Source organism: Uranotaenia lowii, chromosome 2, assembly GCF_029784155.1.
Source record: "Uranotaenia lowii strain MFRU-FL chromosome 2, ASM2978415v1, whole genome shotgun sequence".
In the NCBI taxonomy this organism is placed as follows: Eukaryota; Metazoa; Arthropoda; class Insecta; order Diptera; family Culicidae; genus Uranotaenia; species Uranotaenia lowii.
The window spans coordinates 432,140,107-432,153,753 of record NC_073692.1 but is presented as its reverse complement, the minus strand read 5'-3'; the positions used below and the strand labels follow the sequence as shown (position 1 = coordinate 432,153,753).

At 38.4% G+C, this 13,647-nt stretch overlaps 1 protein-coding gene across 1 annotated transcript; it reads left to right on the top strand.

The window, feature by feature from the left end:
- The first annotated feature begins 372 nt into the window (after positions 1–372).
- On the top strand, positions 373–1,248 carry LOC129748206 (enhancer of split malpha protein-like). The gene has a single exon (XM_055742720.1). The coding sequence runs from the start codon at positions 532–534 to the stop codon at positions 1,021–1,023; it is 492 nt and encodes a 163-aa protein (XP_055598695.1). The 5' UTR covers positions 373–531; the 3' UTR covers positions 1,024–1,248.
- Positions 1,249–13,647: the final 12,399 nt, after the last annotated feature.

Here is a 13,647-nt window from a genome sequence, read left to right as displayed (position 1 = left end):
TTCCAACTTGCTATCCTTATTCGTCCCACGCCGCAACCCTACATCACAAGTGTCGTTCCCTCTCAAGTTACTCCGAATACACGATATCGCAGGCCAAGAACGGAACACCTGCCCCTATACTGAGCCCTGATTCGACGAGCGCGTTTATGCTTTTTTCCATCCTTCTCGTCGTCCCCTTCGTTCGAATCCCTCGCTTTTCCGCTTTACACTTTGCTTGCTTTCCCTCCTTCGCATTCACGCACCGACTCGACCCACTGGCTGAGGATCCTTTTTTCGTCGTTTGCCTGCACCGGTGCAAGCGAGAGGGATAACGATTTTTTGGAAATCTACCCCCTCAGATAAGGCCGGTTCGGGTATAAAAGGGCCAGGCCATCGTTTTGGAAATCATACTCAGTTCACCACTCGAACAGTTCACAAGTGCATTCACTTATCAAGAACACTTTTCCAACAAATTCGTTCAATTTTGAACATTTCAAAAAACTTCAGTGCTTAGTGCCACCACCACAAACAAACAAAACAAAATCAGTGAAGATGCATTCCTACGGATATAACGTTGCCCACAGCAACAACAGCATCAACGAAAACAAATACAACAACGAGAAGCTGATGAAGTCGTCGCCAGTGTACAAGCTCAAGAAGATCCTGAAGCCGATCGCCGCCCTGCTCAAGAGCAAGAAGCAGCAAAAGGATCAGCACTACTACGTTCCGGAAAAACAGTTCGTCCCGGATTACGAGTACGACAACAGTGCCAACGAGCGTCTCGAGGCTCAACTCATGGCTGAGATCGCCGAGTGCCATGCAAATGCCGCCATCTTCGTCTACGAGGATAACCAAGTTCAGATCCAGCCAGTCCAACCCGAGGAACAGTACGTCCCAGTGCACTTTGCCCGCACTGAGGCCGGTACCTTCTTCTGGACTACGATGAGCCGCGAAGCCGACAGTGACCTCATCCAGCCGTGCCAATGCTTCTCCGATCACCAACTCCCCCAGCAGGAGTTCAGCGATAGATGGGCCCAAGCTTAAGTGTGTCAAAACCGTATCAATCAACTCCACAAATCGTGTTGATACTGGACCTTTGACAACAACAAAACCGCAACAAAATCATGATCTCTTCCAATCAACCTTTAGTGCGTAAGGAAAAACGGAACAAGCTTTAATAGTTCTCTAAGTTGCCAGCTTTAATTTTAATTGTGATATTAGAAATTTAAGGCTAATTGTGATCCTAATGTCTTCCATTGTTTATTTTTTGAAAATACAAAAAACAAAACAAAAAACTTTCAATCTTTTTACTCATTCAAAAATAATATCACCTATTCGAGTTTTCTGCAACTGGTCCACTGCTCGCATTCTCCACCCTTGTTGATAGAAACTTAATCGAAATCGAAAAAAAATAACAAGGTAAAGTTTGTTTACAAAAATAACTTTTTTTCCATCAACCAACACTTACCAAATTTAATTATAAAAAAAAAATCGATCCAAGCAAACAGGTTTCCAAGCCAACACCATCATCATAAGTCAACACGTGTTCGGAAAGAGTGTCGCATTGTTTTGCATTTCGCTATCAACGACAACGACATCAACGGGAACAGCAATTAGAGGTCCTAAATGCCGCTGTCATTTTACCGGTTGATCGATTTAATAATGATCAACAACCACTTGGTTTTTTTTATTGTTTTTTTTTTTAGTTCAGTTAGCCAATATTCGATCAACCGGTTTTAAACTTCTTTTTTTCTTGCAGTTGACCATCGAAACCGAGATGCTCGAGATCGTGGGAATACGCGTCAGGTGTGAACCATGTTGGACGTCTACCATAATGAACCCCTTCTTTCTGCAGATTCTCACGAGTTTTCGGGGTCTTTAAAAAAAACCCTCGGCCTACATGTGTATAGTTAAACCACCCCAAACTGGGCCCATCTGCATACATTTAAGTGTAGCTGGCAGTCGGGTGGAGGTTTTTGTTTTGATACTTTCTTCTGGTTTGTTTATGTTTTTTTTTTTCTTTAACGAGAGGCTGACAGCACCGGTTTCGATACTCTGTGCGAATCAACAACATCACAAGACAACACAAGTACATAGGCCTGTCTGTAATTTCAGGGTTGATCAGCACACGGTTGGATCCAATTGGCGCATGTGCGTTCCTTTGCGTTGTTGTTGTCGATAATCGAACAGCTAATTGCTGGGTTTGGAATCCTTTCGTTCCAGTGCTTTCGATATGGAGATTCCTGCATACTTTCTCTGGGTTTCATCAGCTACTGCAATATTACGAAATAGGTAAATGTAATTCAAGCTTCTGGAAAAATTAAGAGATTTACTTTTTTTTTCATCCGTTAAATAAGTGGAAACTTTCAACAAAATTGGTACAACCCAAACTCAACTTCAACTGAATTAATACTCTATCATGAATAGAGGATCACAATTGATTTCATTGACTCTCAAAGAGCAAATTCACTGGTTTTGGGAAAAAGTGGTAGAAATTCCGACACTTGTAGCACATTTTGAAAATTTTACCATGCAAAAAGTTTTCAAGATCTTTGGGCGATGTATTTTTTCACAGCACTGTTTTTATATTTCAGCCGTATGTGATGAAGGCCGAACTGAATTGAGGATTTTGAAAAATTTTTCAATATGTGCCACAAGTGTCAAAATTTCTACCACTTTTTCCCATCACCAGTGAACTTGCTCTGAGAAACTCCGAATTGATTTATCCGCGGAGTGAATAGTTGAATAAATTTCCTACTGGGATGTCAACACAGCATTAGAAGTTGGCCATGAATAGGTTGATAAAATTTGTTTACAGACCGATGAAAGTTTTATTACGAAGCACGTGGAAAACTAGCATTTTTAAAAAGCATTTGCAAAACTATCGTAAAATTTGAGAAAAAATCTTTCAACGGCTTCGAAGGTTATCAAGAACTAAATGACGAAACTGGAGAAGTTGAATGATTTCAAATATGTGATGCTCTGTGTGTGAATGTAAGTTTAATTTTAAAAAAAAAGTGAAAGAGTGATCATGATTTAAAATTGTGGAGGAGAATGAAAGTCCCATTTCACAACTATTTGAAGTGAAAATTTAACCGGTAAGCCAAACAATTAGACATAATGCCGAAAAAAAGATGATCTATCAGTTCCAGCAATTGTTCTTAGGTAAGATAAATTTTCACTTCATGTTCAAATCTCGGTAAAAAATAGGTGAAATCTGAATTTTGAAACATGAAATCTTTAAACCTGAAATATGATATCCAAAAACTGAAATTTATAATCTGAAGAAACAAATCAGAAAATTCAAAACCTTTAATCTTAAAAATGAAATCTGAAATCAAAAATAAGATATCTCTTAATTTCAAATTTCTAATCTAAAATCTAAAAACTAGAATCTGAAATCTGAATCTGAAATATGAATTCTGAATTCTTAAATCTCAGATCTGAAATTTAAAGTCTTAAATCAGAGGTTTGAGGTCTGAAGTCTGGAACGTGGAGTTTCAAATCAGAGGTCAGAAATCTTTAACCTTAAATCTGGCATCTGAAGTCTTTAATCAGCGATCTGTAATCTGAAATCCTGAAATTCTGAGATTCTAATCGCTGAAATTTGAAACTTTAACAAAATAAAGGAATAGGCAAAGTCAACCAATTGTATAATCCATCATTTAACGACCACATTCTGTTCTGTTCTGTTTTATGTGTATTTAAACACCTGATATTTTGTTCAGTTTTTGTGTTGATATTAGACTCTTCATACTTATGGATGAGTAGGCTGTGTGGATGACTGATTGACATCGCACGCGTTTTTATTCTTTTTGCTTCGCTGATAAAACCCATAATTTTCGTTTTTTAATTGAGTGAATCTTCATAAATTGAACTTAAGTGGTGTAACGTGTGGCTGGATGGCAGCAGAGGTGGCTACCAAATAAGTGCTCCAAACTTAAGTAAAGTGTCTTACAGATAGTTTTAAAATTTGCCTCGTGGAGTTGAAAGAACTTTGCTTGATTTCGGTTTTGTTTTTCGTGCCGGAACTCGGATTTCGTTTTTCTTTCAATGTGCCTGAAAGTGATATTTTTCAAACATGTGTACATAGTTGTTTGGTTTTATTAAATCTCACGATTTCAATGATAAGCTGAACTGCTAAAAAAATGTGAAAACAACGGTGATAACCGTCAATTTGACTCAAAAGGTTTTTGGACGGGGCAAATGTTAATGAATCAGCGCTCGGGTAGAAGAATTTAGTTACATCGATTGAAAAATGTGAGAAGAACGTACCGCAACTGGAGATAAATCGTGTGTTTTATGTCATATTCAGCCCTCCTGGACGACGAGAGACTTTGGTCAGATTGTTTCATGTTTCATTCATTGATGATATCATGATATTATTTATCAATCCGATCTGCCAAGTAGAATTTCCTCAACTGCACCCTTTCTTTTTATGGGTCGTATAAGTATTTTCGTAGTTTCGAGATCTGTTTCAAACTTATTGTTTAGGATCCTGGTCTTTGTATAGTCAAAATTTTTAATCATAAAGACGATCAAAAACGATTAATATAGATGGTAAATGATAGTGTACCTAGTTATCTTACTAAGAGCACTTCGAGGGTACGAAATGACGATTGGAAACTGCTAACTTATTTCAATAAACCTCTCGATTCCCGTTCAAGATACTTGTGGTATTTATAAACAGGAAACGTTAAAAAATCCTAAAGGACCTTAAATGGATTTTGCCACTTCCAAACCCATGGAATAATTATACGCTGTGTTGGATTTGTGTGAGCCATTTGATTCTTTGTCCATTCGAAACTCAACTAAAAAATAAAAATGTCAAACCCAAGACTCTTTCTTCAACTTCCATCCCACAACTGACCATCTTGAGCTCCACCTTGACAATGAAAAAAAACGCATCATCACAAAAGTAGTCATCTTCAGAGGCAATCTCTCTTTTTGGAAAAATTACCAGCATCATAGACGCTCAATTGCCTCTGTAATTTCAAAGGAAATCATTTCAAATGGCTGCCTATCCTCCCGCCAGCGACAGAATCAATTAAAATCAATAAATCTCGCCAACAATCAATGGGCCCCGGTCACCTCAACATTAACCAACAGCCAGCAAAAAAAAAAACTTTCAATATCGCCCGTAATTATTTATGTCCATCGCTCAATAATGACTCACATCCTTAGTCCCTTTTCACAAACCCAACTCGAAGAAAGCAACGTCCTAAAAAAACGTTTGTAACTGAAAAAAAAACTCAAAAACCGATCTTGTACAAGTCGAAACATGTCCCTTCCCAGGAATCGCCTCTAAGCCGGACGTTTTTTGTGTCTTTTCTGTAGTTAGTCCTACAGGAAAGTTTTCTTTTTCCTTTGATTTTTTTTTTGGTTGGATCAGTGCAAACCCAAAGGCATTTTTCTGGTGTTTTTTTTCTTTCTTCAGATATTTGCTTTTCCATCGACGACTTTCAAGTTTTTCTTTTTGCTCGGTCGATCCGTTTCCATCAACAAAACGGCTCTGTATTACAAAATATCCATTCCGAGGCGACGTTCTGAAGGAGAAAAAGAAACATTTTGAGGACCTCAAAAGTCCCTGATGAATGGATTCGATTGTCAACTTTGGCTCGGCAGAAAGGATGACGAATGGTTTTTGGATGGTCGTTGGCTTGTTTTCGTCATGGGCACGTTTTTATCAGACCATCACATCCTGTTCCGTATGTGGCTGTTGCTGCTGCTATCAGTTTGTAAACAGAGACACGGTTTTTTTCTGTAATGGGTACGATTGCAAATTTACGAAATATTTACCTTTCCCACAGTACCCGTCCCAGCCGGGCAAATAATCACCTGAGTATTTCCTAATGTTATGCGCGGTTTCCCAAGAATTTGTTGTGAAAACTTGATTCCACGTTCTGTTTAGAATGATTCTCGAAATGACATTTTACGACTGAGATATGAATCTTTCTCCCTAGCAATCAAAGCAACCCACATATTGTTTTCAAGTAGCCGTCGACACGTTAAGAAATCTTATCCACCTACTTTGATTGTCTTCATTCTTCGAACGATGATGATTCGGAAAAAAATCCTGGTAAGATAACTCTTGGCCTACTTCAACGTTGGTTAACCTAAATCAGGTTTCAGATTGGATGAAAACTCGTTTTCATCATTCTAGCTAAAAGAAATCAAATCTCATTCTAACAAAAAACCGGTTTTAAAGGCCCTAGAATCAATCGGACAAAGAACCACAAATCCCTGGAGATAATTAACCTATTCTCTATTATGCATCACGTGCATTCGAGGTCGAGAATGGGTAATTAAAAGAATTTAAAGATCCGGTCCATTCCAAAGCTTGAGACCAATCATCCCGTAGAATTATTCTCCATTCGCATTGACTCGAAAGCTGACCAAACATGACCGAAAAATAGAACCCATCCCAACTATCCCAACTATAATAACAATCTGTAAATGCATATCCGTAAAAATACGTGAGCAAGTGACTTTTCCCCTTGTTTTTTTTTATTGACCACCTCATCGTAGACTCTAGTCCGAGTGTTCCGAGTCACGCATCTCGCCGCAGGAGAAGAGACCAGAACCTGACCAGACAGAGACCGATTGTTCAATTCCGGTCCGGACGAATGACAACAAATGTGTGTCCTAACCAAACACGCACAGCATTCAGCTAGAAAAAAAAACGATTGAAGGGGGAAAATCCCAGAACGTGCCGCATTCCCAGGATCGCAAATTGGTCTGCACTTTACTACAGTCAACGCGTATCGGTGCACAAAAGTGTTTTTTATTGGCATCACATCTGTTCGGATTCCAGATCCATCCCATCCTTTGCCTATCGGAAGATGGGATGAAAAAATCAACAAACCAAAACGGAACTATTTCATTTGCATAGGAAGGGTTTAGCGATTTCACTATCCATAACAATCGAAGAGGGAAAAAACGGGGAAGAGCTTTCCCACACTTTGAACTTGAGCTTGAACCAAAATTTTAACGGCAACCGTCTGCAAGTGCGTTGACGACATGTGTTAGGATTCCTATGCCAGGGATCAAATGAGTGTCCTCTACCTGTTTGATGACACCTTCCAAGTCATTTGAAAAATCTGTTGGATTTGCATTTTGAAACCATCCAAGCTGTAAGAAAATTCTGCAAAATTTTTAACTTGCTGTAAACCTGCCAATAAAATAGGATTTTTAATTTTGGAACCCAGAGTAGCTGGCAAGTGAGAATACACTTGGTGAGACTTTCTCACGATTTGAAGGAACAAGTTTCGTTTTCGTTACTTGTTGAAGACAAACTTGCCTTTACACACCACCGATCGTAAATTTTCTAAACTATTTTGTAGACCTTCAATGTTCTCAAATCTGCAAGTGATCATGCATATTCTATTGTGAATTAACATTTTTTCCTTCTGGAACCTCAAACCAAACAAGTGAAGGTTCTTACTTTGAACCTCACTTTCTTTCTAATTTTCACTGCAAGGTGAGAAACATTTGAAAATTTGCATTTATAAATTCCCACGGCACATCTGCCATTCTACAGCAAAGCTCAGGAAGACTCCGGAAGACAAGTTATTGCTTTCTACCTGTCTGTGAAACAAATCTTCCGAGATACCAAACACTCAAGAGACCATAAAAATTAGCATTTAAGGATGCATGTGAGACCAAATTCAGGTGAAAATGCACTGCACTCTTAGATTCCTGTGATTTGGGAGTGGTATTAGCAATTTCTCAGGGATAAACACTGTCAAATGTGGAATCCCCATGTATTGAAATGGGATTTTCTTTAAAATTAAATTTCAGATGCAGTAGTTCTATAACAATGGTCTCAAAACTTATCTTACGTATTTTTTAGAGGAATTATAAAGTTTAACTCAATCTGTAAAACGGATAAAAATATATTTAAAAAAAAGATTTATTTCCAGTAATTTTCAAACCTTTGCAATGAGCGTCTCAAAAAATTAATGCTTAAACCTCACCCTGACGAACCAACAAGTGAAAATTCACTTGGTGAGACATTCCTACCCATATGAAGACACAAATTTCATTTCCACTGCCTGTTCGACCCAAACATAGCAATGCAAATAACCTATCGTAAATTTTCGAAACTGTTTGAAAATCTTCAAGGGTCGGAAATCTGTGCATGTGACCATACATATTTGACTGTGAATTAGCATATTTTTTGACCGAAAATCAAACCCAACAAGTAAAGCTTCACTTGTTTTCTGAATTTCCTTGCAAGTTGAAAAACACCTTAAAATTTACATTTGAAGATTCCCACGGGACCCCATCTGAGCTATGCACATTCTAGAAGACAAGTTTCTATTTTATACCTGTTCGAGAAACAAATACCCTAGCGAGCTGAAAGATTTCAAATGATCGTAAAAATTTGCATTTAAGGATACGTCTGCCACCTTCAGAAGGTGGAATTTCACTTTACAATCCATTTTTCATTAGTAGGATAACGCAGTTAAAGGTGAAAAAATCCCTGTCAAGTGAAAACATTTTTCCCACCGTTTGAGGAAAATGGGGTTCTGTTTTTGATACCTGTACTGTACCCAAACTTATTTACATTTTTTGTTGTTTCGAAGTTCCTTCACCTGAAACTAGATTTTCTAAATTTTACTGCAAGTTGAATATGCACTTAAAATTTGCATTTAGAGATTCCCACGGTCTCATCTGCCATTACTTGTTAAGTTCTTCTTTCTGAACAACAAGTTAGTACGTTATCCCTAAACGCCAAATTTTGAGTTTGAGTTTGAGTATTGGAAACTTGCATGAAGGAACTTCCTAATCAATATATACAATATATACAATCTGATATTAGCTGAGATAAAGTTGCCAGAATTTTTCTCTGAGTTGAACATCGAATTTTGAATGACGAATCTGATGACTTTAAATTTGGGATCGTTATTTTGAAGTTTTGTCCTCAATGCCGCCTACAAAGTGTTGTCCCGAATCCTACTCCGCCGCCTAACGCCGCAAGCAAACAGATTCGTGGGAAGTCATCAGGCCGGCTTCATGGAGGGACGGTCAACGACGGACCAGATATTCACATTACGGCAAATCCTCCAAAAATGCCGTGAACACCAAGTCCCTACGCACCATCTATTCATCGACTTCAAAGCCGCATACGACACGATCGACCGTAACGAGCTATGGAAAATCATGGACGAGAACGGCTTTTCCGGGAAGCTGATTAGACTGATCAAGGCGACGATGGATGGAACGCAGTGCTGTGTGCGGATCTCTGGTGAATTGTCGAGTTCATTCGAATCGCGCAGGGGGCTTCGACAAGGTGATGGTCTATCCTGCATGATGTTCAACGTGGCGCTAGAAGGTGTTATTCGACGAGCGGTGGGCGAAATGCGGGGCACGATTTTCAACAGATCCAGTCAACTTATCTACTTTGCCGATGACATTGATATAGTCGGCAGATCAACTGCGGCGGTGAAGGAGATCTACCGCAAACTGAAACGCGAAGCAGGAAGGATTGGGTTGATGATTAATACGTCCAAGACGAAGTATATGCTGGCCTGCGGATCCGAGACCGACCGAACCCGCTTGTCCAGTAATAACAAGGTCACGATCGACGGCGACGAGCTGGAGATAGTCGAAGACTTTGTCTATCTCGGCTCACTGGTGACCGCAGACAATGACACCAGCCGTGAGATCCGGAGGCGAATTATCAGCGGAAGTCGTGCCTACTATGGACTCCACAAGCAACTGCGGTCGAGAAGACTTAGCCCTCGCACGAAGTGTAACCTGTATACGACGCTCATTAGACCGGTTGTTCTCTACAGGCACGAGACATGGATATTGCTCGAGGAGGACCTGCGTACACTCGGAGTATTTGAGCGACGAGTGTTCAGAACCATCTTTGGCGGCGTACAGGAGAATGGAGTGTGGAGGCGAAGGATGAACTACGAGCTCGCGCGACTCTACGGCGAACCCAGTATCCAGAAGGTGGTGAAAGCTGGCCGGATACGCTGGGCGGGACATGTTGCGCGAATGCCGGACGACTGTCCTGCAAAACAGGTGTTCGCTACGAATCCGGTAGGAACAAGACGAGCGGGGGCGCAACGAGCAAGGTGGTTAGACCAAGTGGAGCGTGATCTGGCGAACGTGGGGTGCCCGAGAAATTGGAGAACGGTTGCCATGGACCGAGTGATTTTAAGGAATTATGTTCGTCAAGTTATGTCGTGAGACGGAATACTATGTAAATAAAAAAAAATAAAATAAATTTTGAAGTTTTGTTATACTTGAATTTCGCATAAGAAATAAAATTTAGAACTTGAAATCTGAATATAAAACGAAAAACTTAAGATGGTTTCTAAGTTCATTTTCATATTCAGAAAATTATTATTTCTATTTTCTAATGATGATTCAAGCCGAAAATCAAGAATTCTAACTTGCCTACAGAAGACAGAAAACAGAAAAACAATACTGATTTTGATAATAAGAAACCAGAATCTCGGAAATAAGTTCAATCTCATTGAAAATTTAATATTCATCCTAATGAATTTCAATCAAAAAGTAAAAATTTTCTGAATAACAGTATCAAAATTCTGAATCTGGGATAATTTTTTCAGGATTTTAGTATCAGTTCTGAGTCAAGATTATTACTCTTGAATAACCTTATTCCATCATCAAAATGTGATGAGGAATTTGAAATTTTGAGTAGAGTAAAATACATCTTTTGAATTTTCTGGACCCTCATATTGCGAAATTTCTCATTTGTCGATAGCTAAAGAACGGGAGAAGATTGATTCGAATATTACATCGAGGTTTATTTGATGAAAATTCACATAGTTGATTCTACCCCGTGTCACTGTCATATTTGATGGGAGCTCACATTTCGTTCGATCAGCGGCAATTTTAGCCATCATGTGAGGTTAACTCAACAAGACAATATTTCTCAGCTGTCAGAAGAGAAAATAGCGGAATAAAGATTAAGTTTGAAGGTAGATGATTTCAGAGATAGTCGATAAATCCCTTTGAACTCAGCCACAGTATTTGAGAAAACCTATTTTTACTAGCTACTTGCTAGCATCCTAAGTGGATTAGTTGATAATCCACTGATGGTGCTAGCAGCAAGTAGTTAAATAGGAAATACTAGTATTTGGGTTTTTCAAGTTCTGTGTTTTTCCTTCTATTGAATATTGATTGAAAATAGATTAAACCACATGAATCTTGCAACATTTGAGTAAAAAAAATCTCCGTTTTTAAAAAAAAACATAAGTTTTTCCTACTCTCAAACATAGTTTTTTTTGTTTCAACAAATCCAGGATTTTTGACAAAATATTTTACAAATTTAATTGAATTTTACATTACATTCCCTGATTTAATTATTCCATATTTTGAGGCTGCATACAGCATATCTTATTATCAGAAGAAAATCAATGCATGGTTAATTCAGCCATAAAAAAAATGATTGAATGTACCATTAAAACTATAGTTACCATCAAGAATAAATTCAAATGATGAAAATTCCAAATTTTTAAACAGAACCAATGCCAAGCTTTAAGAATTTTAGAGGGTATCTATGCATAGCCAGCATTGAAGTTTGTTTTGAAGGATGCCAGAAGACACGCTGGTTTCGTGAGAAAAAAAAAACAAACCTAGACCGTAGCGTAGGAAGAAAAGCTAAATCAAAAAGACGGGCCACTCTTCCGTAGGATTATCTCTTCTTCCTGTGCAGATAGTGGCCATCGCAATATCCTCCTGTATCTGCATCGATAAGAACCATGTCCGGGTTAGCCATCGCCCTTAGGGGCTTTAAGGGTCAGGGACAAGTGATTTACCTACGCTTAAAGACGTTGTAGACATTGAGCGTCTTTAAGCCACTAGCTGGTGCCGCACAGGTAGACTTTGGACTTGTCTGTAAAAAGTAACCGAAAAAAAAATCTCATCAATTTGAGTCTTCAGAAGAGGGTCGAGCAGTTTTTACGGTTGAAATCGCTGAGAGGTCTGGGCTGGGGTGGATAATAAATCTCGTTCGGCCCTAGCGGAGCCTCCGAAATTATACCTGTTTGGGTGTCGGATCGCAATCGTCTTCGTTTTTCGTCGCCACCGCCGCCGTTGAAGTCTTTCGTGCGGAAACCCGGAAGGATCAAACGTTACAGGTACATGCCAACAGTAAAGGGCAAATTTATTGAGACGAAGTTTTTCTTATGTTTATACACTGTTACATACATCTCAGGAAATATATCCCAATCTTGTAAAATTTCTGTTAATTCGAAAATTTGTTTAAGGAAAATAATTTGCTCATAAATTTGATTAGTACTGTAGATTCACCTCGCTTAATGCTTCTTCAGGGAAAAAAACGTTACCATCAACCCGAAATTCTCATTTCTCAACTTCTGAGCGAGGGGTACATCAATGAAACAAATTTCAAGAAACTTCTTTGGTACACACCTTAAAAGAAAATTGAGTCACCCCTCGGTGGTTAATCTTAAAAAAGGAATCGAATCGCCGATAAACCACCCCCGGAGAGAAAAAAAATGAACGGTAGTAAAGAAAAATATTCCGGTTGAAAAACAGGACCATATAGTTTTAGCATTACATTCGCTTTTCTCCATTCGCTTTCTCGCACTCTTCTGTTAGTTTCAGTTTTCACTTCATTGTTTGATTTCAGATCCTTCGATAGGATTGCTGCACGGAATAAAAGAATCCTGTAAGTTTTTTTTCTTCTTTGACTCAGCATCAACATCTCATCAGAAGTTGCTCTCGGGCGTATCGAGAAATAGGAAAATATTTTCATTGCCGTTTTAATGGAAAGCGTCATTTTTCCTTCAACACACACCGAAATTAACCTGCCATTCTTCCGTCCGTTGGGATTTTAGCCTTTGTGCGAGATTTTTTTCTTCAGAACTACAATAGCAGAAAAAAAATTTCGGAACATTACATTTCAACGGAAAAAAATAAACCCATCCAAAACAAGCGATCAATTGTTAATCCGAAACCTACGAAACCGAACCAAAATGCTGGTTTTGCTTATACATATAGGTAGTAAAGCCATTGCGGATATTTTTGTTCAGGCGCAACCGGCTCCAGATCTTAAGATGCTTAAGATTTTGGTTATTTGAGATTTCTTGAGAACCGATCATCCATTCTCAGTTGAGCCGAAACGAGATAATTGAACTGTTATTTATTTTGTTTACGTTCAATTAGTTTATAGTTTGTGTTGAGGGATGGATTTCAATCACAGGCACAGGCAGCAATAAAAACATAACTTAGGGTTTTGGATGAATTATTTGAAGGTTTTTTTTGGTGACGATTTTTGCAGCTCGAACGACATGACAAAAAGATCGATTCATTCTATAAACATATTTTATTATATTGAGGTATTCAGCCCATTAGAGAAAAAAGAAACAATATAGATTCAAAAGCAAATACGAGTAAAGTTTATTGGGATCGCATTAAAAATTGGTAGGTATTCCAATCTAAATCTAAATCTAAATTTAAATCTTAAATCTGAATCATGAATCTGAATCCTGAATCTGAATCTTGAATCTGAATCTTGAATCTGAATCATGAATCTGAATCTTGAATCTGAATCTTGAATCTGAATCTTGAATCTGAATCTAGAATCTGAATCTTGAATCTGAATCTTGAATCTGAATCTTGAATCTGAATCTTGAATCTGAATCTTGAATCTGAACCTTGAAT